General features: G+C 44.3%; 1 protein-coding gene across 1 annotated transcript; it reads left to right on the top strand.

The window, feature by feature from the left end:
- Positions 1–5,035: 5,035 nt before the first annotated feature.
- LOC135972877 (AN1-type zinc finger protein 4-like) lies at positions 5,036–27,609 on the top strand. Its single transcript, XM_065553350.1, has 5 exons — positions 5,036–5,269; positions 5,876–6,175; positions 15,188–15,263; positions 15,367–15,434; positions 19,654–27,609. The coding sequence occupies exons 2-5, from the start codon at positions 5,992–5,994 to the stop codon at positions 19,842–19,844; spliced, it is 519 nt and encodes a 172-aa protein (XP_065409422.1). The 5' UTR covers positions 5,036–5,269; positions 5,876–5,991; the 3' UTR covers positions 19,845–27,609.

Raw genomic sequence — 27,609 nt, 5'->3', positions numbered from 1 at the left:
CTGCCACCAAGATGCTGCTGAATCTGAGATGACCTCATCCTGGATGTTAAAAGAAAAAGTTCCAGTGTGATCAAGGCTTCGATGTGAAGCTGGAAAGGGTAGACCACTAGTTAGCTCCCTTGTTATCCTGTGAGAATTGATACTGAACTTGTGTGAATTTTGCACTCCTCACCAAGCTTGACATTCTAAAGCGCCTTCTGAAATTTTTGTTAATTTGTAAGTGATCTAGTCTAGAACATAGCCTGTTTCAGCATGTGGACTCGAAGAACACTCTAAATCTGAAATAGATGCCACCTCAAAACTTTGGTCACAACTTGCTTGTGCCAGAGTTCAGCTGACTCCTTTGAATAGGGGTATGATAACTTCTCTGACTTATCCTTTCCAGTATCACTAAAGATCAGGGTAGCAGGGGGAGGGAAAGGTGTTTTGGTCCAGCTGGAGTTTTATGCTTAAATGATCAGCAATGAAATAGTTAGCAGTATTCATGGTGAATTTGGATGCTTAATGACAATCTAACATCCATTTAAAATTTCAGAGCTCCTGAATGCAGACACCTGTTCCCTATATACAGGTCCATAGTTATGCAGGGCGCTCTAAATAATAATGCTTGGGTCATTTTGTATCTGAGCTCTTGTGGCAGAATGCAGCTACAGGCTCAGCCTATCTTGGTTCATTGGGAAGTGATGGAATGGCATTCTGCTGCATGCTGTTCATGCTTCATTGTTGTGCATCCCTTCGTGCCGAGTTGGCACAGCATCACAATGCTGTCATGTTTCTACCAACACAATAGAACCTAGGGAGCACTACAGCTGACTAGAAAGTAGGATTGTGCTAGAGCTGTTGGCATAAAAACAGTCCCCAGAATAAAATAGTAAATCAGTGCTCTATCTTTCCTAGGCTAGTCTGGGAACATTCATAATCTGTAACGCTGAGCAACTGTGAAATAATCCCATTATCTCTGAGGCACCAGGGATGTGCATCCACATGTAACTAAAGTTTTCCATGGTCACTGGCGTGACTTGAAATAGGTGCCCTGGATTTCTTATTTGACTTATGATCCAAAAGCTGGAACTCAATGAAAAGACTCCCATTGATGTCAGTGAACTGTGGGTGAGGCCCTTACTCTCTCCATCTCAGTTCCCACTCTGTAATACTCCCCTAACTCACGGAGGTGTTGACCACGAATCTGTTAATGGGCACTCCCCCACTACAGAGTGAGTGCCATAGAACTACCTATGACAGATAGTGAAATGCCGAGTAGTTTTCACTTTCCAGTTCTCCAGCCCCAACATAATACTGGTGTATCTAGGCTTCCAAGCCTGCGGCTGAACAGTTAAAAAGCTGTAATCACCTTAGGTTTGTAAAATAATTCCCTTCCTCTCTGAACCAATGCTTTTAGACCTAAACTAGTTGATAGTGCCCCTAGAACGGAAGCCAATAGATCTATGTATGTCCAATGATGCAGTGCAATATAGTGTATTCCGCTTTGACAACGGAACCTAAGCACTAGTGTGTGCTAGAAGAGCAAGGTAGGGGTGTGTGTGTGTGTGTGTATATATATGTCTATATAATGTGGAAGGTTTCATTTGTGAGCTGGGTGAGTGTCAAATCTTGCCTACAGCCCATTAGTAAAAACCTGCTTTTGTTCTTATTTGTGAGCTGAGTGAGTGTCAAATCTTGCCTACAGCCCATTAGTAAAAACCTGCTTTTGTTCTCTTATTTTGAAACAGTGAAATGTGCTTTCGGAACTGCATCCGTTTCAGAATCAAAATACTTCTTGTTCTGCCTTCGCTGTCAGCATAGGAAGAAATGCTCTGAGCAGTCACTCAGTAAACACTCCTGCGAGAGTGATTCTTGTGACGGATGCTCAACTTTCCTGTAGCTTGTAACTTGGACAGTGCCTGTCACTAATTTTGGGATAGCTGCTTTCTATCCCGCCCAGCCCTTGAATTTGCATGACTGGTACTAACATTCAGAATGTGGCTAGAGTTCAGGAGCCAGCAACAGCAGGGGTATGGCTGAGGGGAAGCTACAGTGCAAATGTTGAAGAGTTGTGCTTGTTACCTTGACAACAGCTCCATTAACATTAACAGGAATAATAGTGACAGTTTGAAATGTGTAGAGAGGAGAACGTGGGCGTCCTCATTGAACAGGTTTTAAAACTGAGCTAGCGCTGTCTCCCTGATCTCTGTGCCATAATACAGTATGAATGTCTCGGTGGAACGTGTCCTCATAGGGTTCATGGGAATGCCCACATCTGACCTGCCGAAAGAGAGATGTGACAATGGTTGGAGTTCTACCTTTATTCCCTTCCCTTGCATTATAAAGGCTTTAAAGGGGTTTCAGTAAATACAATGTTTTTTTCCTCCTCCTCCTCCTCCTCCTTTCAGCTATTTATATCGTAATCTTTTGGTATTGCTGAGAAAGTGTTTATGTATCGCAGTAGCACAAGTGATGGGCCAGGGCCCCATTGTGCTAGGTGTTGTACAAGCACCGAACAAAACATCCCTGCCCCAAAGAGCTTATTCAATTGCAAGTGAAGGATTGGTAGCCCTAGAGATGAAAGGCCTCACTTTCTCCATGGGGTAGGGGCAGTTTCCACCCCACTCCTTTGCCAATCTGCCTTGCCCCTGGACATCCCCCATCTAAGGGTTTGTCTTGACTAGCATGTGTGGTGCTGTTTTAACTTTAGTTACTATGATTGTGGAGTGGCTAGAGTAGCATTTACAGACTTTTGTCCCAGCTCTGGTTTGCCTTGGGCTCAGCCTAGGTTAACCCCCGCAATGTTAACCTTGCATTTGTAATACCATTAACTGGTAGTCAGTTAGCTCCTGCTAAAACAGGTCCACAAACGATCCTGGGAAGGAGAGTGTCCAGGGTCCATGGCATATTTAAATCCTTAGTTTACAGCCTTCCAAATAGGGTATAAGAGGATATTTCTCATTCTATGCTGGTGAGAAATAATGTGTAATTCAGGCATGCATATTAACTGGGTGTGAAGCCAGAGAGCTACAGTGATTCTGACTTGTGCATAATTTAAATGGTAAACTAATCACCTTTTAAAAAGTGAAGCAGTTAGCTTATTAACAGGTGCTAACTACACTTGGCTGGTTCTTTTGGTGAACTGTGCTGCCAAGAAACCAATTGTTATTTCTGGGCTCTCCTGGTTGAGGTGAGCTGTTTACTATCTTATTGAAAATGGACGTGGTTCGGCAGTGCTAGGCCTACGCCATTGTAGCAGGGGCCTCAGAGGTATAGCTGACCTTGCATGAATTTATTTTAAGGCTGTTAATTTCCAGTTCCAAAATGTCTGGTTTTGACAGACAGACATAAGCTAGAGCCACTTTCTCTGAATAGGTTTCAGAGTAACAGCCGTGTTAGTCTGTATCCGCAAAAAGAAGAACAGGAGTACTTGTGGCACCTTAGAGACTAACAAATTTATTAGAGCATAAGCTTTCGTGGACTACAGCCCACTTCTTCGGATGCATATAGAATGGAACATATATTGAGGAGATATATATATATACACACATACAGAGAGCATAAACAGGTGGGAGTTGTCTTACCAACTCTGAGAGGCCAATTAATTAAGAGAAAAAAAACTTGTGGGTGAATATTTTGTAAAACGTAAGTACAACGTGTAGTGTGCTATATTTATATGGTCATGTATGTTACAGATGCTATGTAAAATATCAATAGACAGCACCTGTGTCACACTTTGGGGACCCAATTCTCCTCTTGCTTATGCTAGTTTTTATTCCCCTGGGGGGTGTGAGCACCACGACTCCTGTTAGAGGACCATGTTGCTTGGGGATTTTTCATTCTTCCTACATGGGTATTTGCCTACTTCTGCAAACAAACAATGGGGGTCAAAATAAGGGTATCTTTCTCTGTTCTGATTGAGATGGAGATAAGACAAACCTCTATTGTGATGTAGAGGCCACCCCTATCCACAAGAGCCCAGACTGGGGTTCCTTCTCTTAATACATCTCCTATTTGCCTCTTAATCTCTTACATACCAAACATATAATGGAGCCCCCTTACCTATTTCTTCCAATCGCTAATGCTCTTACACCCCATGCTTTCCTCAATAGCACATGAGTGTTTTGTTGCGTAGTTGGACCCTGATTTTTCAGAAGTGACTTGTGGTTGTGGGTATTCATCCTGAGGCACATTTCAAAAGTCCTAAAGCTGGTAGACTAGCACTACTGTGCCTTTTCTTTGTAACTTCTGTTTGTATGTTTTTCTTAAAGCCCTAGGTCCTGGTGTTGGGTGGCCTATGAAAGATAATACTTACTCCTGTTATGAGTGCAGGGGCGCCTGGACTAGATGACCTCTCAAGGTCCCTTCCACTCCTATGATTAGAGTATGTGCTGGGCCTGAAATAAAACAACTCCCAACACCCCCCATCTCAATCTTTCATGCCTGTGAAGAAGAGCTTGAAACACTAAAGAGCTAAACTTTTTTGTGTGTGTGTGTGTGTGTGTGTGTGTGTGTGTGTGTGTGTGTGTGTGTGTGCGCTGTAAATCACATGCTGATTTTGTTTGAAGAGGTGGGGTGGGCGATACTGCCTGTGTCTAAGGGTTCAGTGCCCTATAGTAGCGTGGTTATAGCTGGTACCTGTTCTCCTGTGAAGCAGGGGGTGATGACGAAGGACCCTCTGCCTGAACAGCTGGCTATGGGCATTGCTTAATTACTACCTGCAGAAAGAGCGGGGGAGGGGAGAGGTGGAAGTGATCAATTTCTCATATAACGGCTGCTCGACCCAACTTGGCACCATTGAAACTACGTTTCCCATCAGCCCCTGGGGCTGCCAAGTTAGAACGGCGTCACGTGATTACTGTTAGCGATGGAGAGGCTGCATCCGGGTCCTACTTTTCCTTCCCCTCCCTTCCTCCCCCCCGTAACGACCACAACAACCAGAAGGGAGGAAGCGCTAAGGCCTGGTGGACATCCGCCCGTGCTGGTTACAGAAGCACCGCCCCTGCGGCGAGCTGATTGGGCAGCGGTTGTAAGAACGGCCGTCTCATTGGTCAGTGGGAGTGAGGGGATGTCACAAAGGATAGGTAGGCGCGGCGGCGGCTCAGGGAGCGAGCGACGGCGGCGCAGGCGGAGGGGGTGGCTCCCCCTCCCTGTCTGTCCCCTTCTCCCGGCGGCGACTCCTTCATGAGGGCGCCCAGGGCTGGCGGCAGGTCCCCGTGAGGAGCGGTGGGCGGGGCCTGGCGCTCGTCTCCCGCTGGCCCCCGCGCGGGCCCGGCGGTAGCGGCAGGTGAGACCCCCCCCCACACACACACACACACCCCGGGGCCGCTCTCCTGGCGAGGCGGGGAGCTCGCTGCCGGAGCAGGGGCGCTGCGCAGGGCCCGGGGCCGCCCGGCAGTGATCGCTGTCTTCTTTGTTTGCAGGCGCCTCTCGCTGCCTGGCCCAGCTCGCGGGCTCCCGCAGTCCCCACGGAGCCGGGCGGCGCGGGGCCCAGGAGACGATCTACCCAGGCGCCCCTCAAGGCAGGATCTCGCCCTGCTGCCAGGAGCCCGCTCGGGGTTCCGCGTGCGCGGAGCGAGCACCGTCCTCCTCAGCTGGGGCAGGGGTCAACACTGGCACCCGGGGGATTGGTGCTTCCTAGGCACGTGCTCGGTACAGCTCTTGGCGGGGCTGTGACCCAGTCCCTCTTCCGGAGCTAAAGCTTTGTCTCCGGTGGTACTGCTAAATTAGCACTGTTTGTTACACTTTTCTTTCATCGCCTGGCTGTCTGCCTTGTGGGTTTTAACTACCGTTTTATTTAATGATTCCTTGTGTTTAAAAGTCAACAGCGAGCGATTAGTTTGTTAAAGAGCGCATCCTGCCATTGCTAAAACTGTCCTTGTGTTCTCCGTAGGTGCAACATTTGAAACATGAACAGCAATACGCGTTACCAGTTTTCAAAGCTGGAACACAGTTGTCTGCGACGTTTCCAAACTAATCTTTACACAAGGAATTTGTAAATCCTTTGTAATGGCCAACAAGAAAGAACCTCCTTTCTTCAATGATGATAACGTGGGACCGTTTCACTACAAACTTCCTTTTTATGAAACTATGGAGCTCTTCATTGAGACACTTACAGGAACGTGCTTTGAGCTGCGAGTGGCTCCCTTTGAAACAGTGATTTCTGTGAAAGCTAAAATTCAAAGATTAGAAGGTACCTGTCTCTCTCCTTTATAAAGTCAGCACATTGTATATCATTTTAAAGGAAAAGTCAACTTGCAAATGACCCTTAATTATAATTGTGCTGAAGATCAAGCTAGGGAATTAATGTAAGTGGGTGATGCTGTCCATAAATTAGTTTGTAGCTAATGGTTTAGTAACCTCTGGTTTAAAGAGACTTCTGACATTTCCTGTAATTTATTCCTCCTTGTTTTTGTACATCCTGCTAAGGTATTATAAGGGCACAGTTTATCACTAGTAAAACTTTAACAATTTCTCCTTTTTTGGAGATATTATTCACTGTGTCAGAGGATTATCTTAGACACAACTTTTTGGTTCACATACTAGAGTTTTAAAGCATTGGAGTTTTAATGTGAAGAAGCTGCTGATTTGTCTTGCCTATAGTTCACTGGCTGTTTCTAGGTATAGTCAGGAGGTGGACTCTGCTTTTTCTTAAAGTGACAAAGTTGCTGCATGTGTTGAAATTAAAACACCTTTGATGCTGATCTTATTCTACAGTATGTAAAAACTTTATTCAGTGAATGGGGACTTATTGTTAACTATTAGATCTAAAGCACCATGTGAAGTACGGCCCCATTCCCAGGAGGCCTAACTCTAAGGATTAAATCTACCTCCATGAAACTTTGCACTGGTGCAACTAAATCAGTGGCTTTGCACCAGTATACAGAAGGATTTGCACCAGTACCAAAGTCAGCTGTGCTGCTCTAAGCCCCATTTTGTGCCAGTTTAGCATGTCTACATTAAGAGTTTTTACCAGTTTAACTACACCAATGGAGTTATACAGATATGAAGTCTAATTAAGGCCCTATCTACATGAAGGAAATTCACAAATTCTTTAACATCTTGTGGAGGCTGTGGGGATACGGGTTGCATGATGAGTGGAGGGAGAGGTTCTTATGAGGTTGTTGTTGTTGTTTTTTTCCCCATCATGGCTGAGTATGGTGGTAGAATGCTAGCCATATCAAGTGAGTTAAAGGATTTGGGGGACAGGAGTCAGTTGCTTAATGCACAGGAGCAGGAGAGCTGCTCCAAGAAGAGGAGGAAAAGGGGCGGCAGTATGTAAGGAAAAGTTCTGGAGCTGTAAGTGGAAGAAGGAAATAGCATATTAAGGTGAGCAGAGCTGGTGGTGGTAGGGAGAAAGAAGAGTAAGGAAAATGGAAATCTGTAGAAGTCCTTGAATGTGGTGAGGAAGAGGAACTTGAATTTCCTGTAGAAAAAATCTGGAGGCTAGCGAATAGGCATATTACGCTAGGCATATCTAACTTGTGGGAAGATCACAATGAGAATTTGATTATCACTAAAGGTTGTGTTATAGTTACAAATAGTGCCACTTACTAGAACTTTATGATTTACGAGATGCATTTCTCAGAGTGGGAAAGTGGTAAACTGCTTGACATTCCTGAATAATGGGTCTGATTGTATAGGCTTTAAATTACTGATAAATATACTCCACAAAAATGTGGAAGACACAGAAGTCCACCAATGCTCATCTCTGAAAATCACTTGTATGGCTTAGTGTTCCAGAGTGGGGCTAAAAGACCCCAAGATCCTCCCCAATGTGCTGTGTAGGGGCAGATAGGCAATTTTCCCTGACTTGCAGTTGATCAGCTTGTACATGTAAATAGAATGCCATGGTGAAACATCCCATCTTACACTGTAAATGTAAGTTACAGGCAAGTAATTACCCCCATACTATTGTGTAGGTCAGGATCTCTGAGAAGGAAATACAGAATCTGGGATTTCTGTGAGGGAAATCCAGAATGACGTTAACAGTTCCCTTACAAGATTTGCACTCAACAATGGTCAACTATAACAAATGCTGCTAGCAGAATTAAAAACTAGCAAAGAGAACTATTCTTTTGTCCGTTGCTGTATTATCAAGAGACACCAGTGCATTGTCTACACTGTAACCAGGCCTGAAAACAGACAGATGGGGACCAAGTAAATATGAATATTTCAAATACTGCCAAAGCCACTTTCCTACTCCCTATTTCATAATCTGACCTTCTTGGGCAGGTTTAGGGACGTGGAAATAGTTGATGTCTGCTTTAAGAAAGCTGGATATCTCCCCGAGAACAGCCCCAACACCTCTCTGCTGATTTTACCTGGTATGAAGAGCACAGGTAAACTTTGATAACAGGTAAGAGCCCAAAGTTCCTTTAGCACATCTAAATCCTCAGTGTGTGTGTAACTGCTTGAAACTCAACCAGAGCTGATGTGGTGATCATGCCTTTCAGCCGCAGATCTGTTCCCATGCAAATCACAGCAAACTTGTAAGCAAAGATTCAAACTTGTCCTAGCAAATTACACTTGATTATCTTCAAGGCAGTGACAACCTGGATTCTTGCTTCACCCAGAACAGTTCAATTGAATGAGACTTTGGAGATGCTGTAGTGAAAGAGAGAGCCTCATTTGTCTCCGATAGCAATGGCATAAGAATTTAAATGCTGTCCTAGTCAGTCTTCCTTAGAATAGGACTACTATCAGCAACAACCTCCACCTCATCAGTTTCGCTTCCTGCAGGAATCGTATATTAAGGTAGAATGCTAGGGTGTGTAAAAAACAGCATATTGATTGATCATGGATGTGACAATAAATCACTCTGTAGATCTAGATCAGACTAACGCAAGCAAAGTGATTATAAAGTGGTAAGATTTTGGACTGCAATACAATGAAATTGTAAATATGAATTCTTATACTAAAACCATACTGAGGAGACTGGAATAATTGGTTCTCTTCTGTTGCTGTTGGACTGAGAGTGATCCCTACCCAAGTCTCTCTAATGGCCCCGCAAGTGAACCTTTTACGTTTGTAAAGTCACCCCTCAGCCCATAGTTGTCTTTCCTTAAGGCAAAATACGGAACATTTTATAAAAGGTAGAACCAAAAAAGAGAAAAAGTGTTCTTTTTAGAAATGTTTCCTCCAGTTCTCTTCATATTCTGTATCACAAGTGCATTACATGTAAACAGCATCAGTCTTATTTCTTACCACTTAAAGTCATAATCAGCTGGTAGTTACTTTTACGGCAACCTATTGTGATGTCACAGAATTTATTTCAGTTGAAAAGCAAGCAGTGGGAGTGGATTGAACTCTGCAGCTTACTCTGATTTCTTGCAGAGGCAAGCTCCACCACTGCAAATGGTGGGACTGCCTACGCTGGGGTTTATATCAGCTGTAGAAAGTAGTTCTGGCTGCTGGAATCTTGTCTACTCCTCTTGCTGTAAGAAGGTTTAAAACTGGCTTGCATTTTTTGGAAACATTTCCCCAGTGTAGATAGGGTCTCCTAGGCAAAGCAAAGATTGCTTTACCAACTCAACATCTTCAGTCAGGGACAGTAAATGTTAAAAAGTCAATTAATATCCTACAAGGACTTCTTCCAGCAGATAGTCATGCCTGGGGAAGGGTTTCGCAAATATATGATGAAAGTTCCAGTTGTATAGATTGACCTTCAGATGAATATTTGGGGTGATAAAATGCAAGGTGGAATAAAAAAAGGGAACAGGCTATTTAGTTACAATACTAAATACAAACCTGTTTCCTGATCCACATGTTGTGGGGTGGAGGAGATGTTTCTGGCATCTTAAAGCAGGTACACTAAGGAAACCTGGAAGATGTAGTGAGACAGAATGGGATTGAACTTCAAGGGCTGTGTCTGACAGGCTGGCTCCAAGAGGGGAGAAAATGATAGTGTTCTGTATAGCAATGTAAATTATGCCTTTGAGGGCAGAGAGGCGGGGAGAGGACCTGGATTGCTCCCCTGGCTCTTGCAGAGCAGGTTGTCACTTGGAGCGGCAGTAGATGTTTGGAGAGAGGTAAGACCTGAATTTGCCATCACCCCCACCCCTGAGCTCCAGTTGGCCAGCTGAGCTGATGCAACCTTGAGATATAGCTGAGCCCTACTTGCTCGGTACTGATTAGAACTGCCCAGTAGCAGGGCCACATGCTTCATAGGACGAGGGGGCTCTGTGTGATCCTCATGATCATTGCCAGCTTTATATTCCGAGTCTGTATGCAGATGTCTCATAGAAGGTAAACTACAATCCTGCAAAAGAACACCTAATGCAGCTTTCCTTGTATATGAACCTACAGAAACGGATACTACTTTATTTGCATTTTAAATGTAGGATTTATAGGAAACAGCATAAAAGTGAGTGTGTCTATGCTTCCGTTATTGCAGACAGTAAAATTATTTTCTTTTCGGCATCCCCCACCAAAAAAAAAAAAAAAGTACTGTCACCTTAAGAAGAATGAAAAAAAAAGTCTGATTCCGTGGGATTCAAGTTAGGTCATTTTGTCGCAAAAGAACATTTTGTAACAAATGATCTATTAGTTTATCAAAGTAATTGGAAATCACCCCTTCAAGGCAGACACAACCATGACAAATTCAGCCAATAAAGACTGTGTAACCAGAACTGTTAAGTTGAAAACCATTTTACTATAGAAGACTCACTGTTTTTTGCCAACTTGCTTTTGCTCATGCTGCAGACTTTAAATATGACCAATTATTAAATAGCCAGCTGAAGAAAAGGCATGTGTTGCTCTATCATGTGAAGGTTTCTCCTTCATGTGTGACTTTGTCAGATTTCAAATGGGCACAGCACTACTGTCATTTCATGCCTTTTTTTCTGGCTGAAGTAAAGATATGTTGGCAGCTTCTAATGTTGAAGGGATAAAAGCGACCCCTCCCATAACCTCATGGGGACATTTCCTGTAGTTCATAATTTATTTTTAAAAAAATTGACAGTTGCTCCAAAATGTGAGCTCTGCTTCAGAATTGTTCAGTAGGCCCTGTAGCAACAGTGAACAGATACCGACTGGCTCTTTTGTGCCCTGTTCATGCTCTGTTGTGTTCTCAACTCTTGCTAGGTGTGTTGACTGCAGTGCTATGATTTTGAGAGCTTGATTCTATTCTCATATGTGCATCAAACATAATTGATGACTAAATTCCAATTTGAGGGCCAAAGTCTTTCCTCAGATATACTTGTGCAGCCTCAGTGTGCAAGGGTTGTAAATCTATGGGCCAAATTCTTCCCTCGCAGTTTATCTTGGTGATGCAGAAATCAGTAGTCAGCTTGACTTTCAGTTTGCTGGTGAGTTTACAGGGGTGGCAGCTAGAAAAAAACCATCTTGTTGATATCCAGAATCATTGACATGATATATGGAACCCTTTCTGTCATTTTATCACGCTGTGACATCTCTGCTCAACCCAGTTTTACTAGTATTTGTGTCTTGCTCTGATCTGTTGTTACTGTTCCAAACCATTGTGCTGTATCATAATATTTTGCAGCTTATATTTTTCAAAATACTAGGCAGATCTTACAAGGCATTTGGTTATCAACATTAATCATTCTTCCTGCTCTTAAACAACATAGTGTTAAAATTACACATACCTGGGCAAGATCACTTCAAAAACAAAGTTATGGAAGTTGTATCTTGCTGCAGTTTATCACAGACGTTGTACAGTGTTCCATAATGAGATCTGTGGAGGTGGTGAGTTTGGGGTCCTATGGTGTCATAACTGAATATCATACATATTTGATGCCAGTTGTATCCTCGGTCACTTACTGTGTCTTTCAGTTGACATAGTGTACTCTAGGTTATCAAGCAAACATTACAAAGAACTCATATTGTGTATTACACTATTCTGTACCCTCACTTTTGAGTATTAGAATATACAAGTAAATAGAGTATTGAGCATACAGACATTAGAATTACCAGGAGTAATTTGGTGTATTTAGTATCTGTTGTTTTACTGAAACTGCGTAGAAATGGTTCTTATGAACTATAAAATATTTGAGGCTTCTATCACCAAAAAAGCAAAATTGCTCTTCACTGTTAAATGCAGGAGTTGTATTTTTCTGTTATCCTTCATACTAGGTATTCAAAGGTCAATAGAAACTAACTTATGATCTGCTTCAAATATTTGAAATGTTAGGATTAAGCTATTAAGAACAAACGTTATGTGAGCAACAACATAATGTAAAGTTTTTTGTTCGGTGATATTATTGTAGGCCAAAAATATATAGTAAGGAAAAGATCCGTTTCTCACAAATTGCCTGTACCTGGCAAACGTGCTACTTTTTGTCAGCTTCTTATGAACACTGTGCTTCTATCTGTTTAAATTGCAAAATACCCTATTATATATAAAGAGAGCTAATCATTAGAAAGTTCATGTTACTGGTCACTTAGGAACTTCTCATTCATCCAGATCTACAAAGATTGAGAACGCTTATATACAGTAACCCTCCGTTATTCCTCTTTGTGGTCATAGTGATTCTGACCCACATCTGCCTTCATTGACAAACATGCACACTCATCGTGTTCCTATGGCCGAAACTGAGGGCTGAATTTGACTATGAAGCAGGATGAATTAAAATCATCAATTTAAAAAATCATTTTTACTCATTTACATGCTGCTAGTTCTTTATTTCCCGTTCTGTAGTCTTAAATTGCTAAAATTGAATGTTTTGTAGCTTCCTAATTGCAAGTAGAATTTCAGATTTTACTATTTTTTCCTATTAAAAAGTTTCACACTTAAAATGTTGCTGTATGCTGACAAAGACCAAGTCCATGGCCCCATTAACAGCCTGACCATCATAAACTCAGACACCATATTGATAAGTAAATAGACCATGCTGTATTGGTATTCAGTATCACCTTCCTATACAGTATATTGAAGTGCCTCAAGTGAAGAAAGCTGAAATGTTTCACCAGCCCATATATAGTCTTCCATCCGGATTTGCAGTTTGAAGTCCATGACCCTTGTGTTTCTACGTCTTAGATGTTTCTGAAAATTCCACCCATTGGCCCCAGCCTCAGCCTGATTTAAATCACTCGATCCTGCCAAGGAGTAGTTACATCTCTCTTTTTACTCTATCAGTTATATGCAAGAACAGCATCCTCTTCCATATTTCTTCTGTCACAACACAACTCAATTTTCAGTGTTTCAGAGGATGAAGGGAAGTGTACATACTACAATGTAATTTTAATGTTTGGCTATGAAGAGCCATTTGGATAAACATAATAAATTCTTATCTGAATGTATTCATAAGGCCAAGTAACCCTTTCTCAGTGTGTTAATTGTCCTATGGAGGAATCTTACTAGTGCCAGGAGGAGCGCAAACCATAAAATGGGTTTGATTTTTTTAAGTTTCCACCTTACTAGGCCACTAGGAAAAGAATATGTATAGGAGCAACAGAGATGCAAAAGCTAAGGATTCTCCACTGCTGTGTTTTGGGAGGTATTTGCATGATTTAGAGAGTGCTAGCTTTTTGCGTCCAGTGCCATGACCCTTGTGCCTCAGTGTGAAGATTAGTGTTTCCACTGCTCCTGCAGGCAGGCAGTATGTGGTTTCCATATAGTTTCATTCTACTTACTATATTTGTAGAATGTTTTTAATGAAGTCTTAAAATGTACTGTACTTTGTGTGGGTCATTTGGACAGAATTGCTTCCACCTGACACTTTGTTAATTTTCAAAGGCCCAGCAGACGGATCAACATGCTAACTGTGATTTGTGCCTTTGGCTATCTACCTTTCAATCTTAAATAACTTGCCGATTACAAATATTTTTCCTTTCAAACTTGTGTCTGGTTGTGAGTTTACCCAAGAAATCAAGACTGGAAACTGTCACTCTCCTTTTAGGAAGGTATAAAGGGTCATTACTGAACTCTGTACAGTTTGCTTTAAATGGGTGTCAAACTATAAATGAGTTGTCCATACACATGGAGGGAAAACAAAGTTAGCCAGCAAGTGAAACATATGACTTCCTGTAATTTCCAGTGCAAAACACAGACCTCATCTACACTGCTGCTTCTCAGCACTCAACCCTGTTTCCTTTTAATAATACGCTGTCATGTCAAATTTGTCCTAAAATGTTGGTGTGGTTTAATAACAAGCTTTTTCAGACATAAGACTAGTAAAGTGTTTCTGTAATTTAAAAAACAACCTGTGAGTGTTTGCAGTGCAAAATTTGCACAGCCGTGGATCCTGCACTGGGATCTGAAACTTCAGATTTAGCAGACACAGAAGTAAAAACACTATAAACTGGTGAAGCCTGGTCTAACTAGGGCTGCCATGGGTGGGCAATCTTTATCTAAAACACTGAAGTGTAGCCATTGGCTATTATCCAAGGTAAGGGATGATCTGACAGACAAATTTCTGTATCCGTAACTGGTCAGAGCCAGAAGCCCTATTCTAACTTGCTGCCAAGGCTCAAAGACCTTGTCTACACTGGTGGCAGCATGAAGGATACATGCTGCTACACACAGCAGTGAAGGGCAGGCTGTGTCCACGCTGTGGCATGTTGCTATACAAGGCAGTGAAAGGCTCTGGCAGGTGGGAGGCAGTTGGGAAAGGCTTGAGCAGCAGGGACCCCACTGCTTTTCCCTGCCACTGGAGTCTTTCACTGTGGTGGGGAAAGGCTCTGCTGGCAAGGAGGCAGCAGGATACTACACTGCTAAAAGTGAAGATGTGGGAGGCACTGTGCTTGGGTGTGTAGAAAGCCATGTAGTGTGTGTACAATAGGGTTCTGGCATGTCTGTACTCACCTAAGCAATACCTCACTGGTTACACAGCTAGTAAGGGTGTAAGCAGCAGGGCATTCAGTGTCTGTACGCTGCACACTGCCATAAGTATAGATTTACTCAAAGTGTGTGCACAAGATTCAGGGGGTAGGAACTGGATGACTGAAATACCACAGAAGCATTTGGGAAGCCATTGAGTAAGGCCACATTTGCTGTAGCTTAAGATGTGCTAGTATGGGTGTGCCTTCCTGAGTTGCAGTGCACCTCAACTTGCAGTGTAGACAAACCCTAACTATGGGTGGTAGCTCTTTAGTCTAAGTTATAGTCCTTGCAATGTATTTAAATGCGTGCCTAATGTCTGGCAAGTGGTGTGGCTGGAAAACTCAACCAGTTTTTAGTCTCTCTGAAGAAGATTCTACAGTGACTTTATACTAATTGACTTTTAATGTTGTCTTTTTGAAGGTATTCCTGTCTCTCAGCAGCACTTAATTTGGAATAATGTGGAGTTGGAGGATGACTATTGCTTGAATGATTATAAGTGAGTATAAGATAAAACTAAAACTAACTGTTCCAAATATAACTATTACTATTGAAAACTGAGAGTACTACAGAACTTCACCTTTTTTGTTGACTATTTGCAGCATTTCAGAAGGTTGCACTTTGAAGCTGGTACTGGCTATGCGAGGTGGGCCTATTAACACTAGAAGAGGTAGGTACAAGTTTGTTTGTGTTGGTTTCATGTGACGAATCAAGACAGTCTAATAATGACTCTTACACAAATGCTCATAACTGTAGACCATTGTATTTTAGTCAAGCTTTTTGGCTGAATGGACTTTGATTGTAAAGGAATTGAAAGATTTTTGAGGAATATATAAGGGTCTCTTCACCCATCTTTCATTTGTCATATTTTGTGTTTTTAAAAGCCATTAGCCCAAACCCATTAGCCTAAAGGAAACTCTTGATGTGAAGTTGGATTAGACTTTGAAAAGTGAATATTGCAATAAAACTATTGACTTGGCTGCCTCACACATCCTGAACTGCATGTCTTACAGTATAAATTTAATGATACAATAAAGTATTAATCTATAAATTTAACTGGAAAAGTTGGAATAGATAATATGTACACGTTATGGTGGGATTTCCAAAGGAGACTTTTATGGAGTTGGATGCCAACTGAAATCCCCAAATTCCTAACTAACATTGAAAAATCTCTGCTATCATGGCTAAGTTCCCATTCTGTTGGAATGGTTAAATTCTGCATATCCTAATTGTGTAACGTGAAATGTGAAAATATATTATGCGTTGGTAAAGGGACACATCTTAAAAATCATGCTTGCCTAAAAATGTATCTTCTGGTGATTTATAACACTAAGATTATTATTAGCAAAGTTATTAGATTATTACTTTTACTTTTTTTCATTTAGCACACTTGTGCATAGTCTGTCGAACTTGGACATGGGTGCTACATGTTACTAACTCACTTTATAAAACTGGCTATATTTCAAGTCAGTATGCCTTTAAAAAAAAAAAAAAAAAAGAGTAGTATCAGGAATCCAGAGCTATTTGGAGTGTAGACATTATGGGAGCCTTTGCTTCAATACATGCCATTGTGTTTTGAGATCACATTAGCTTCCCTATGAAGAGGTTTGTTTTTTCAGAGCCCTGAGATTTGATTGTTTCTATTATCTTCATTGCTTACTTCAGTGGCAGTTCTTCCTCAGCCCGACATAAGTTAACTCTTTGTTTTATTATCCATTTTTCAGGCTGAGTTACATTAGCGCAGAACTCTAGAGGAGTCGTCCTAATGAGGTCCATCCTTACCTAATAATCTGAAGTTCTGTAGTGCGTCTCTAGTCATGAAGGAAAGAGTAGGGCAGTAATTTTGGCAACACATGGTCTTGCCAGCTTCTGCATTTCACATGACCCAACACATCATTTGTTTGCATGTAAACTATTCTCAATTTTTAATAGTCTAGCGAAAAGGGAAGCAAAAAGGAGGATATAAAGTTTAATTGCTAAAAATGCAGAATGGGTTTTGAGAAGGGCAGCAAAGTAGAGCTACTGGCTTCAAATAGTGTCATGAATGGACTGCACTTTAAATGCTGATGAAAATATGTGCACAGGACTGCCTCTATACTGATTCTGAACTAGAAATGTGATAGACTGATTCAGGGGTCAGCACCACCATGTTGTGCAACCGACATTTGACAAAATTACTGTACTTGGTGTTGGACATGGGGAAGGGGGTTTTATGTCATTCACTCATTCAATTTTTTGAAAATTTAACACGGACCTCAAAATTTTTACCACTGACATGTTGCTGATCCCTGGACTGATTTGTTTTTGCTTTTTAATTTTCAAACTTTCTGAACCTAGCATAGTTGGACAATGCAATTTTTAGGTGACTCTCATCCAAAGAGATGACAGCTGGGGTTCAAGGTTGGAAAACAGTTCATGCTCACAAAGCATATATACAAGGACACCCAGATCTTTTTGCAAACGCCCCCTTCAGCAATATTCTGAAATAGCTTAGAGGTCGAAGAGCATTGTAGTTTGAGCATGAGAATTATCACACCAAACATTCTCTTATGACTTCAGAATCTCTGTGCCCTGTGAATGGCAGCTCTTAAACTGCAGCAGGGTTACCCAAGCATGTCATGCTGACGCCTCTTTTGCTTATTACTGCATACAGATGGGGCCGCAGCCTAGCCTGGGATAGGTAAAGCATTGTTATGTGATTAAAAACCCACAGAGGCATGAAAGCGGAAAGTGAGGAAATCCCTTTGCTGTTTTCACTTGTAAAGCACGCTGTAGAAGAGAACTTTACACATCTTGTAGGGGATTCACATCTAATCAGGCTTAAATGAGTTCAACTTTCAAAGGCAATTAAAAATAATCTGCCTGACAGAGCTTTCATATAATGAAACCTCAGTTGCAATGTCACTGTAAGTACAATCTACCGTACATAACTGTAAAAATGCCTTGTTTTACGAAACTCTGCTCTAGTCTTTTCACTGCATGCTTGTAGGTTGAGTTATTTTCATAGGAGAATTACATTAGTCTTTATTTCTAAAGGTGCTCCTTGCTCTAATCATACTCTGGCAAAGCTGAAGGTAGAATGGGTCGCACCCTTCTAAATAAACTGTAAAGCAGTTTGTTGTAAATTTCAGTCACTTAACAGGCTTCTAGGATTCCTCAAAAACTAATCTCTTTGCCAGAAAAAGTATTCAGCTCAATATACTTAAAACATAGTGAGCACTGTTGGGATTATTTTCTCTAATTCAGATTAGAGTAATCAAATCTAACCTCACTCTTCCTCATTTTAGAATAGTAAAATTAATCAAGGTTTAAAACCCCAAAGTGGGTCTGATTTCATTGGTTTTTGTATCTCCTCTGCTCACTTTCAAATGAGATTTAAATATTTTAGGGGGAAGTTTATATTTAAGGTTTTCCTATCAGTGTCTCTAGGTATTGGTTCTAATTAATTTATTTTACTTATAAATCTAGTTAGTAGAATTGTCCACCCTTAACTAGCTAACTTTTTTTTTCTCCTCTGTCTTTCTATCCCATCCTTGGACATCTGAAGGCCCCTCTGTGTTTGGTCTGCCTTTCCCTTTTGTGTCGTGCTCCCCATCTCCTATGCAAGTACGGCAGTGCTGGGGGAAAAGGTGTGCTTTCTGTCCAAAGCCACCATTGTGTGCAGGACTTCTCTCTTCTTCTGTTGTAGGCAGTTAGGAAGAGGCAGCGTCTGATGCCAGATCTTCAGTAACTAAGCAGGATCTCATGGTCTGCTTATTTATCTCATTCCATGCTTTCCCATATGTGGAATTCTGCTTGGAGCTGCTGCTGGTGATGTCGGGTCTGCTTCAATAAGAGGAGTCAACAAAGGAAGGGGCTAGTAATGGAAAGGGGAGGAGAGCCAGACAGATGAATAGGGGATAATAACAAACACCTTCATTTTAGGTTGCGCTTTGTACCATTCCAGTCAACTGTTTCTGGCACCTGAGCTTTAAAAATAATCCTACCTCAAAGCTGTCCCCAAGTGTTTGGGGGGAGGGGATAGCTCAGTGGTTTGAGCATTGGCCTGCTAAACCCAGGGTTGTGAGTTCAGTACTTGAGCGGGCCACTTAGGGATCTGGGGCAAAATCAGTACTTGGTCCTGCTAGTGAAGGCAGGGGGCTGGACTCGATGACCTTTCAGGGTCCCTTCCAGTTCTATGAGATAGGTATATCTCCATATATTATTATTATTTATTTTATTATTATTATTATGCACACAATGATGTGGTCAAAGCATTCATGCCATAGCTTTCCTAAATGTTGTAGCAGGTGCTACTGGACTTCCTGTGATTATAATTTCCTTTTAAAAGAGCAGTGAGTGACTGAAAGGTAGCTGTGATGTGGATTTTAATGTCTCTGACAGGAGGAATGTAGGTGCTTGTGAAGCTGGGTGATAAAACCCTGTCTCAGGTAGCTAGAGGCTCATAGCTGTCAGCATTTAGACATGTCAACTCGGGGAGGCTCCATTGGTTCCTCTGGGCTAACTGCCAGCAGTCACTGAAGTCCCCTAGAGGGTGGAGATATAAACATAGCAGGGAGAGGTGTGGGAACTTGAGCTAGGTACTAGAGTGCTTCAGACTCTTGAATGCACTCCCACAAATGACTTGGAACCACAGGGAGTTCAAACTACATCTATGCAGGTGTTTTATGTTTGAGTGCTGGCTGAAAAAACTCATTTTAGGTTGAACAGTTCAAGTTGCGCAGATTACTGTTTTCTTCCTGAAGACTGTTCCATCAGTGACATTTTCAGACCATCACTGTAGATTTCTTAAACACAGTATGCAGGTTGAGGTGTTCTACCTCAGCCTCTTTGAGGGATTAGACTTCAAAGTTGAAATAGACTGTTTTTCATTCTGTTTTCTCCTATAGTTCCTGTGGAAGACCCTATTAGGGAAATGGCTGAATACATGGACCCCAGTCGAGATGAGGTCTGGGAGAAGGGGCCATCCAACAAACAGGTTACCTTCTTGGTGTACCGGGAAGGAGATCAGTTGAATTTCTTCCGTGTTGTAGACAGGGGGGATGGCACTTTAACACCATTATCTGAATCTTTAAGGTAAAAAGTGGGTTTTGATGTCTGGTTTCAGAGGGGGGAAAGCTGTACAACTTTTCAGCTGTTATTCCTTAACTTGTGTCCAAAGAATATTTAGACTGCCACAAGCATTACTATTACTGATCAAATTTGCAGATGACACAAAGCTGGGGGGTGGGGGTGGAGTTGCAGACACTTTGGAGAATAGAGCTAAAATTCAAAGGGATCTTGATAAATTGGAGAACTGAGCTGTAGACAACAAATTAAAATTAAACAAAGGCAAGGTGCTACACTTTGGGAATTAAAACCAAATGCATAAACGCTGAATGGAGGATAACTGGCTTGGCAGCAGCACTGCAGAGAAGGATCTGGGAGTTGTGGTGGATCACAACTTCAACATGAGTCAGCAGTGTGAGTGGCAAAAAAAGCAAATGCAGTTTTGGGATGCATTAACAGAGGCATAGCTTGCAAGTCACAGGAGGTGACCGTATCGCTCTACTTGGCACTGGTTAGGCCTCAGCTGGAGTACTGTGTCCAATTTTGGTCACCAGTGTATAGAAAGGGCGTAAAGAAGCTGGAAAGGATCCAGACACAAGCATCAAAGATGATCAAATGGATGGAATGCAAACCATGTGAGCGAAGATTGAAGGAACTGGGTATGTTCAGTTTGGAAAAGAGGAGACTAAGGGGGGACGTGATAGCAGTCTTCAGATATTTGAAAGGCTGTCATAAAAAGATGGAGAAATGTTGTTTTCTCTTGTCACAGAGGGCAGGACAAGAGGCAATGGGTTCAAACTACAGCATAGCAGATTTAAGTTAAATCCCTATCCCAGGAAAAGCTTCCTAACTGTAAGAAGACAATGGATCAGACTGCCTAGGGAGGTTGTTGAAGCTCCTTCACTGGAGGTTTTCAAAAGGATGTTGGATAGCTGTCTGTCTTGCATTGTTTAGACACGATGAATCCTGCGTCTTGCCAGGGGATAAGACTAGATAACCCTTCTGGTCCCGTCTAACTCTATGGTTCTATGATTAGTATTTAAATATATAAAATATAACAATGTTTAAGTTGGATGTCCTAACTAAGCAGCAAGACTGCAGAGGATGTAGTAATGCTGACTAATATTCTCTCTTTCTCAATACAAAGTGAAACAAAGCTGACTTGGCCTCCCAGAGCAATCCAGAATTTCCATCTCTGTTGAGAGCAAACTTGGAAACAGATACAAAAGAAATGTTGCTTCAGTACTTTTTCCCCTCTATATAAAGTTGCATGTGTAGTTTTATAAACATTTGTTCCTCTCACAGCCCCAACTTTTTTTCTTTACCTATCCTGCAGTGAAGTCATAGTCATGTATAGAAGTCAGATTGGCAACTGGAAGTGGTAGGATCCTACCCAAGTTTTGCCTTCAGTTCCCAAGCAGCTGGATTTTTTGCTGAAATGATCAGTATTGCAATAGTACTGTTGACAACTACAGTCAGGCTTTGTTTAGCTGAACGCTGTTGAGGCATCAGGTCCATCACAGGTGGCCAGCTGTGATAGAACTGAGGGACCATCAGCACCAAAGCTACAAGTCTCTATCACCTTAACTGGAAAATTAACTTTATTAGCTGACATTCAGTAGTAGGCTGCTACCAGTGTAGAGGCCAGCAACTTGAGACATGATGACATGCACTAAGCCAGTGTAATAAATAATGACAAAATCTTAATTTTTGTTCAGACTTAATAGTATCAGAGAATTTAGGAATCTGTTAGTAAAACATTTCCAATTCTTTAAAATCTTCTGGTAGCTGAGTTAAAAGTTCAGCTGTCTGTTCTGCTTCCATTTGTGCTTGCATGTCGGTTGGCAAAATCAAGGGTGGTTCTTCAAGTGCTTGCTCACGTCCATTCCATTGTAGGTGTGTGTGCTCGCCATATGCACTGGTGCCAGAAGTTTTTCCTTCAGTGGTAGCCGTAGGGCACCGGCTCTGGCACCCTCTGGACTGGCGCGCATATGCGCTGGTATAAGGGATGCCACCGGCTCCTCCCTCCCTCCCTCAGTTCCTTACCACCAGTGACAGTGCTTCAGCAAGATTTCCTAATTTGTTGTATATATTTTTTTAAAGTTGCATAGTTAATAGTTCCCTTAGTGTTAAATTAGAAATAGTTAATTAGTCCCATATGGGACTCAGCCTAGGGACAGGCATGCCATGGTCCCTGGGCTTCAAACCTTGAGACTGTTGCAAAAACCCCATGCCAGGCAATGATTCCCATAGAAGCTGCCTGAAATGTTTGGTGGAAACCCACCTGAGCGACAAGTGTTTGGATTTGCACGAACTTTAGGCCGCTGACCAAAAAGGAGCGGAACATTCGTATTCGAGCGCTCCTTATGGAGTCAGCCCTCGCACCGGCCTCGAAGCCAACGAGATCGGATTCTGCTCTAAGCACTGTGGCCTAAGTGTGGAGTGTGCCTCTGGCAGCGACCGGCGCCGATCCCCGTCCCCAGTACTGGCTAAAAAGCAAAGGAAGGTCGGGAGGGGGCATTCTTCTGGGTCCCATGAAGGGAAGGAGAGAGTCAGAGGAGCAGACCCCGCACGGGGTAGCTCTTCCTCTCCGGATGGTGGCCAGGCTCCAATTCCCGCTGAGCTGTCGAGCCTGCTTCAAGACCCATCCTGGAGGCCTTTCAGGCAGCTAAGGACATACTGTCCCTTCCGGTGTCACCCACGCCGGCTGCTGAGATGCCCTGTTCAAGGAGTAAACCCGCCTTGGGACCTTTGCAGTGGACTCCATCAGTGCGGCACTGCTCCTTGCCTCAGGGGGTGCCCCGTCAGCCCTTGTCTGAACAGCACCACCAGCCCCCCGGACGCAGGTCGGCTTATCTGCCAGAGTTCCCGGCATTTGTCCCTGGACTCTAGGCACCGTTTCTCAGGCGTCAATCACCAGTGGTCTGATGCAGACCCGCAGAGAGGCGGCACCAGTCCCCAGAGCCCCGGTGCTGGGAGTGCCTGAGCCACTCTTCCAGCTCATGGCATCTTTCTGGAGGGTTGAGATGTTGGTCCCTGGAGCCCCGTCACCGATACGGTTCACTGTGGGCATGTCGACATTCTCAGACACATCGGTCTTCTCGCTCCCTATTTACAAAGTGGCACCACTCTCTAAACATGAGGCATCAATCGGGGTATTGTTGCCAATCCACCAAAAGCTGCGGCCGGTCACCAGGGTCGTAACACCGAGAGCCATCACCCCTGTACAGGTCCTCAGTGGAGGTCCACGGCCAGAGCTGACGGGATCAGGGTAGGTAAGTGGCCTCGGTACTGTCCTCATCCCCCAGACAAGTCTCTCCTTCGGGCTTGGACAGCAAGGAGGAGACCCTGCCTATAGGCCAAGGCCACTCACCGCGGGCATCGGCATTCCCCTCTGGGCCACCAGTGGCAGCATGGCCCCAGGGTCAGTGGCCTGACCTCTGGCATCTATGGAACCCCTGGGGGTTTCCCCACCGGTTGCAGGGGCATAGGTCGGTCTTGGGGGCATCTGAAAGACAGTCAGCAACAGTCTCCTGCCTACCCCCTGACTTGGACGCGGAGTCAGAGCAGGCTCCCTAGGGCCAGCCAGCCTTGGCCGAGGCTCTCCTAGCAGAATTGGCGGAGTTGGCAGACCTGCCTCCTCCTCCTCATCTTCGCCCAATGAGGTGATAGCGGGGCCTACCAGGAGCTTTGGAAGAGGGTTGCCTCAAACCTGGGGCTGGAAGCTGAGGAACTGGCAGAACCCTTGGATTCCCTGTTCGATGTGCCAAGGGCAGCAGCCCTCTCCAAGGTGGCATTGCTGGTGCACAAGGGAGTGGTGAAAATTACAAAGGCCCTGTGGCAGATAGGGGACAGGGAGGAGGCTATCTCCAAGTGGGTGGAAAGAAAATACTACATCCCGCAAAGGGATATAAGTATCTTTATATCCACCCTGCCCCAGATCACTGGTTGTGTCAGCAGCCAATGAGCACTCTAGACAGGGCCAACTGGGATCAACGCCTAAGAACAAGGAGGCAAAGAGGCTCGATCTCTTTGGTAGCAAAATTTATTCTACGTCCAGCCTCCAGCTGAGAGTAGTCAACCATCAGGCCTTACTTGGCTGTTAAAATTTTAATATTTGGCAGTCCATGCCCAAGTTTACAGATTCGCTGCCAGAGAAACCCAGGAAGGAATTCCTGGCTATCCTCGATGAGGGCAGAGCTGTGGCCAGGGCAGCCCTCCAAGCAGACTCAGGGTATGTCTACACTACGGGATTAATCCGAATTTATATAATTCGGATTTGAAAAACAGGTTGTATAAAGTCGAAATGTATGCGGCCACACTAAGCACATTAATTCGGTGGTGTGCGTCCAAGTACCGGGGCTAGCGTCGATTTCTGCACCGTTGCACTGTGGGTAGCTATCCCATAGCTATCCCATAGTTCCCGCAGTCTCCCGCGCCCATTGGGATTGTGGGTTAAGGTCCCAGTGCCTGATGGGACAAAAAACATCGTCGCAGGTGGTTCTGGGTACAGCCTCACCTCCTCCCTCCCTCCTCCCTCCCTGCATGAAAGCAACGGACGGCAGACAACCATTTTCGCGCCTTTTTTCCTGGGTGGGTGAACACTGCAGACTCCATACCACGGCAAGCATGGAGCCCGCTCAGCTCAAGACAGCAGTCATGAACATTGTAAACACCTCGCGCGTTCTTGTGGAGTTTATGCTCAGCCAGGACCAGAAAAACGAGGCGAGGAGGCAGCGGCGGCGGCAGCGCAGCGACAAGCATGATGAGGACATGGACACGGACACGGATACAGAATTCTGTGAAACCACGGGCCCCGGTGCTTTGGAGATCATGTTGTTAATGGGGCAGATTCTATCCATGGAACGCCGATTCTGGGCAAGGGAAACAAGCACAGACTGGTGGGACCGCATAGTGTTGCAGGTCTGGGACGATTCCCAGTGGCTGCGGAACTTTCGCATGCGTAAGGGCACTTTCATGGAACTTTGTGACTTGCTGTCCCCTGCCCTGAAACGCCAGAATACCAAGATGAGAGCAGCCCTCACAGTTGAGAAGCGCGTGGCGATAGCCCTGTGGAAGCTTGCAACGCCAGACAGCTACCGGTCAGTCGGGAATCAATTTGGAGTGGGCAAATCTACTGAGGGGGCTGCTGTGATGCAAGTAGCCAAAGCAATCACTCAGGTGCTGCTACGAAAGTTAGTGACTCTGGGAAATGTGCAGGCTATAGTGGATGGTTTTGCTGCAATGGGATTCCCTAACTGTGGTGGGGCGATAGACGGAACCCATATCCCTATCTTGGCACCAGAGCACCAAGCCACCGAGTACATAAACCGCAAGGGGTACTTTTCAATGGTGCTGCAAGCACTTGTGGATCACAAGGGACGTTTCACTAATATCAACGCGGGCTGGGCGGGAAGGGTTCATGACGCTCGCGTTTTCAGGAACACTACTCTGTTTAAAGGGCTGCAGCAAGTGACTTACTTTCCGGACCAGAAAATAACTGTTGGGGATGTTGAAATGCCAATAGTTATTCTTGGGGACCCCGCCTACCCCTTAATGCCATGGCTCATGAAGCCGTACACAGGCAGCCTGGACAGGAGTCAGGAGCTGTTTAACTACAGGCTAAGCAAGTGCAGAATGGTGGTAGAATGTGCATTTGGCCGTTTAAAAGGTCGCTGGCGATCATTATTGACTCGCTCTGACCTCAGCCAAAGAAATCTCCCCATTGTTATTTCTGCTTGCTCTGTGCTCCACAATCTCTGTGAAAGTAAGGGGGAGACCTTTATGGCGGGGTGGGAGGCTGAGGCAAATCGCCTGGCTGCTGATTACGCGCAGCCAGACACCAGGGCGATTAGAAGAGCACACCAGGAAGCGCTGTGCATCAGAGAAGCTTTAAAAACCAGTTTCATGACTGGCCAGGCTACAGAGTGAAATATCTGTTTGTTTCTCCTTCATGAAAACCCGCCCCCTTTATTGACTCATTTTCTGTAAGGAACCCACCCTCCCCCTTCCCCCAGCTTTCTTTCAAACCAAATAAAGTCACTATCATTTAAAAATCATTTATTCTTTATTAATAGATTAGAAAAAGAGGGAGGGAACCCGGGTGGTATTTGGGAGGAGGATTGCTGGGAAGGAAAAAGCCACAAAGAAAAGGTTAAAAAAATGACAGCCTTTTGCTTGGGCTGTCTACTGGGGTGGAATGGGAAGGTGTACGGAGCCTCCCCCCCCCGTGTTCTTACACGTCTGGGTGAGGAGGATACGGAACATGGGGAGGGGGGAGGGTGGAACAGGGGCTGAAGCGGCAGTCTGTTTTCCAGCAGCCGTTCCTGAAGCTCCACCAGACGCCGGAGCATGTCTGTTTGCTCACGCAGCAGCCCCAGCGTTGCATCCTTGCTCCTCTGGTCTTCCTGCCGCCACCTCTCATCTCGAGCGTCCCTCCTCTCCTCACGTTGGTCCCTCCTCTCCTCACGTTGGTCCCTCCTGTCCTCACGTTCACTGGCTTCTTTCCTATACTTTGAAACTGTTTCCTTCCACTCATTCAGATGAGCTCTGTCACTGCGGCTGGATTCCATAATTTCAGAAAACATCTCGTCTCGCGTTCTCTTCTTACGACGCCTTATCTGTGATAACCTTTGGGATGGAGGAGGGATGCTTGAGGAATTTGCAGCTGCTGTAGGGAGGGGAAAAAAGAGAGAATTGTTTAAAAAGCTACATTTTGCAGAACAATGCTTATACTCTTTCACGGTGACCAACACTATTCACATTACATAGCACATGTGATTTCTGTGCAAGGTCGCATTTTGCCTCTTAATGCTGAGTGCCTGTGGCTTTGCTGCTAGAGATCACAGGTCTGGGCAACAGAATTCGGCTTGCATGCGGCCATGGTAAGCCATTGTTTTACAGCTTCTGCGCCCTCCTTTCCCACATACCAAGCATAGCCTGTAGAGTGCTGCGGTTTTTCTGTTAACATTCAGCAGCAGCAGCAGAAAACAAACTAACCACCCCCCCTCTCGCCATGAATTCTCTGGGATGATCGCTGTACCCCTCCCCCCCACCGCGTGGCTGGTATCAGGGAAGATCCCTGCAGGCACCAAACTAACCACCACCCCCCCCGCCGCCCCCCTCCCGCCATGAATTCTCTGGGATGATCACGGTACCCCTCCCCCCACCGCGTGGCTGGTAACAGGGAAGTTCCCTGCTAGCCAAACGCGAAAAACTCAGGGCCAATTTCCCATCTGCGCTTGGCTAACTGCAGGGGAGGATTTCTTTTCCGCCACAGGCAAACAGCCCAGTAGGAACGGCCACCTCTGTCCCCTTAATTAAGTTCCCGTATTTCAACCAGGTTACCAGGAGTGATATCACTCTCCTGAGGATTACACAACAAGATAAAGAACGGATGTTGCTTGAATGCCAGCAAACACCGGGACCATACGCTGCCAGGCTTTGTCAGGCAATGATACCAGATTACTTGCTGCAAGCATGGCGTGGTCAAGTGTCCTACCATGGAGGACGGAATAAGGATGCACTGCCCAGAAACCTTCTGGCAAGGCTTTCGGAGTACCTCCAGGAGAGCTTCATGGAGGTGTCCCTGGAGGATTTCCGCTCCATCCCCAGACACGTTAACAGACTTTTCCAGTAGCTGAACTGACCGCGAATGCATCCCAAGTCCTCAGGGCAAAGTAATCATTAAAAACCGTTTGCTTTTAAAACAAGTTTTATATTTTAAAAGGTAAACTCACCTGAGGTCCCTTCCATGGGGTCAGAGTCTTGGGTACTGGCTTGGGAGGGTACTTCAG

This window comes from Chrysemys picta, chromosome 7 (assembly GCF_011386835.1).
Source record: "Chrysemys picta bellii isolate R12L10 chromosome 7, ASM1138683v2, whole genome shotgun sequence".
Lineage (NCBI taxonomy): Eukaryota > Metazoa > Chordata > Testudines > Emydidae > Chrysemys > Chrysemys picta.
Note: the sequence above shows the minus strand (reverse complement) of the source record. Positions and strands in the feature narration are given on the sequence as shown.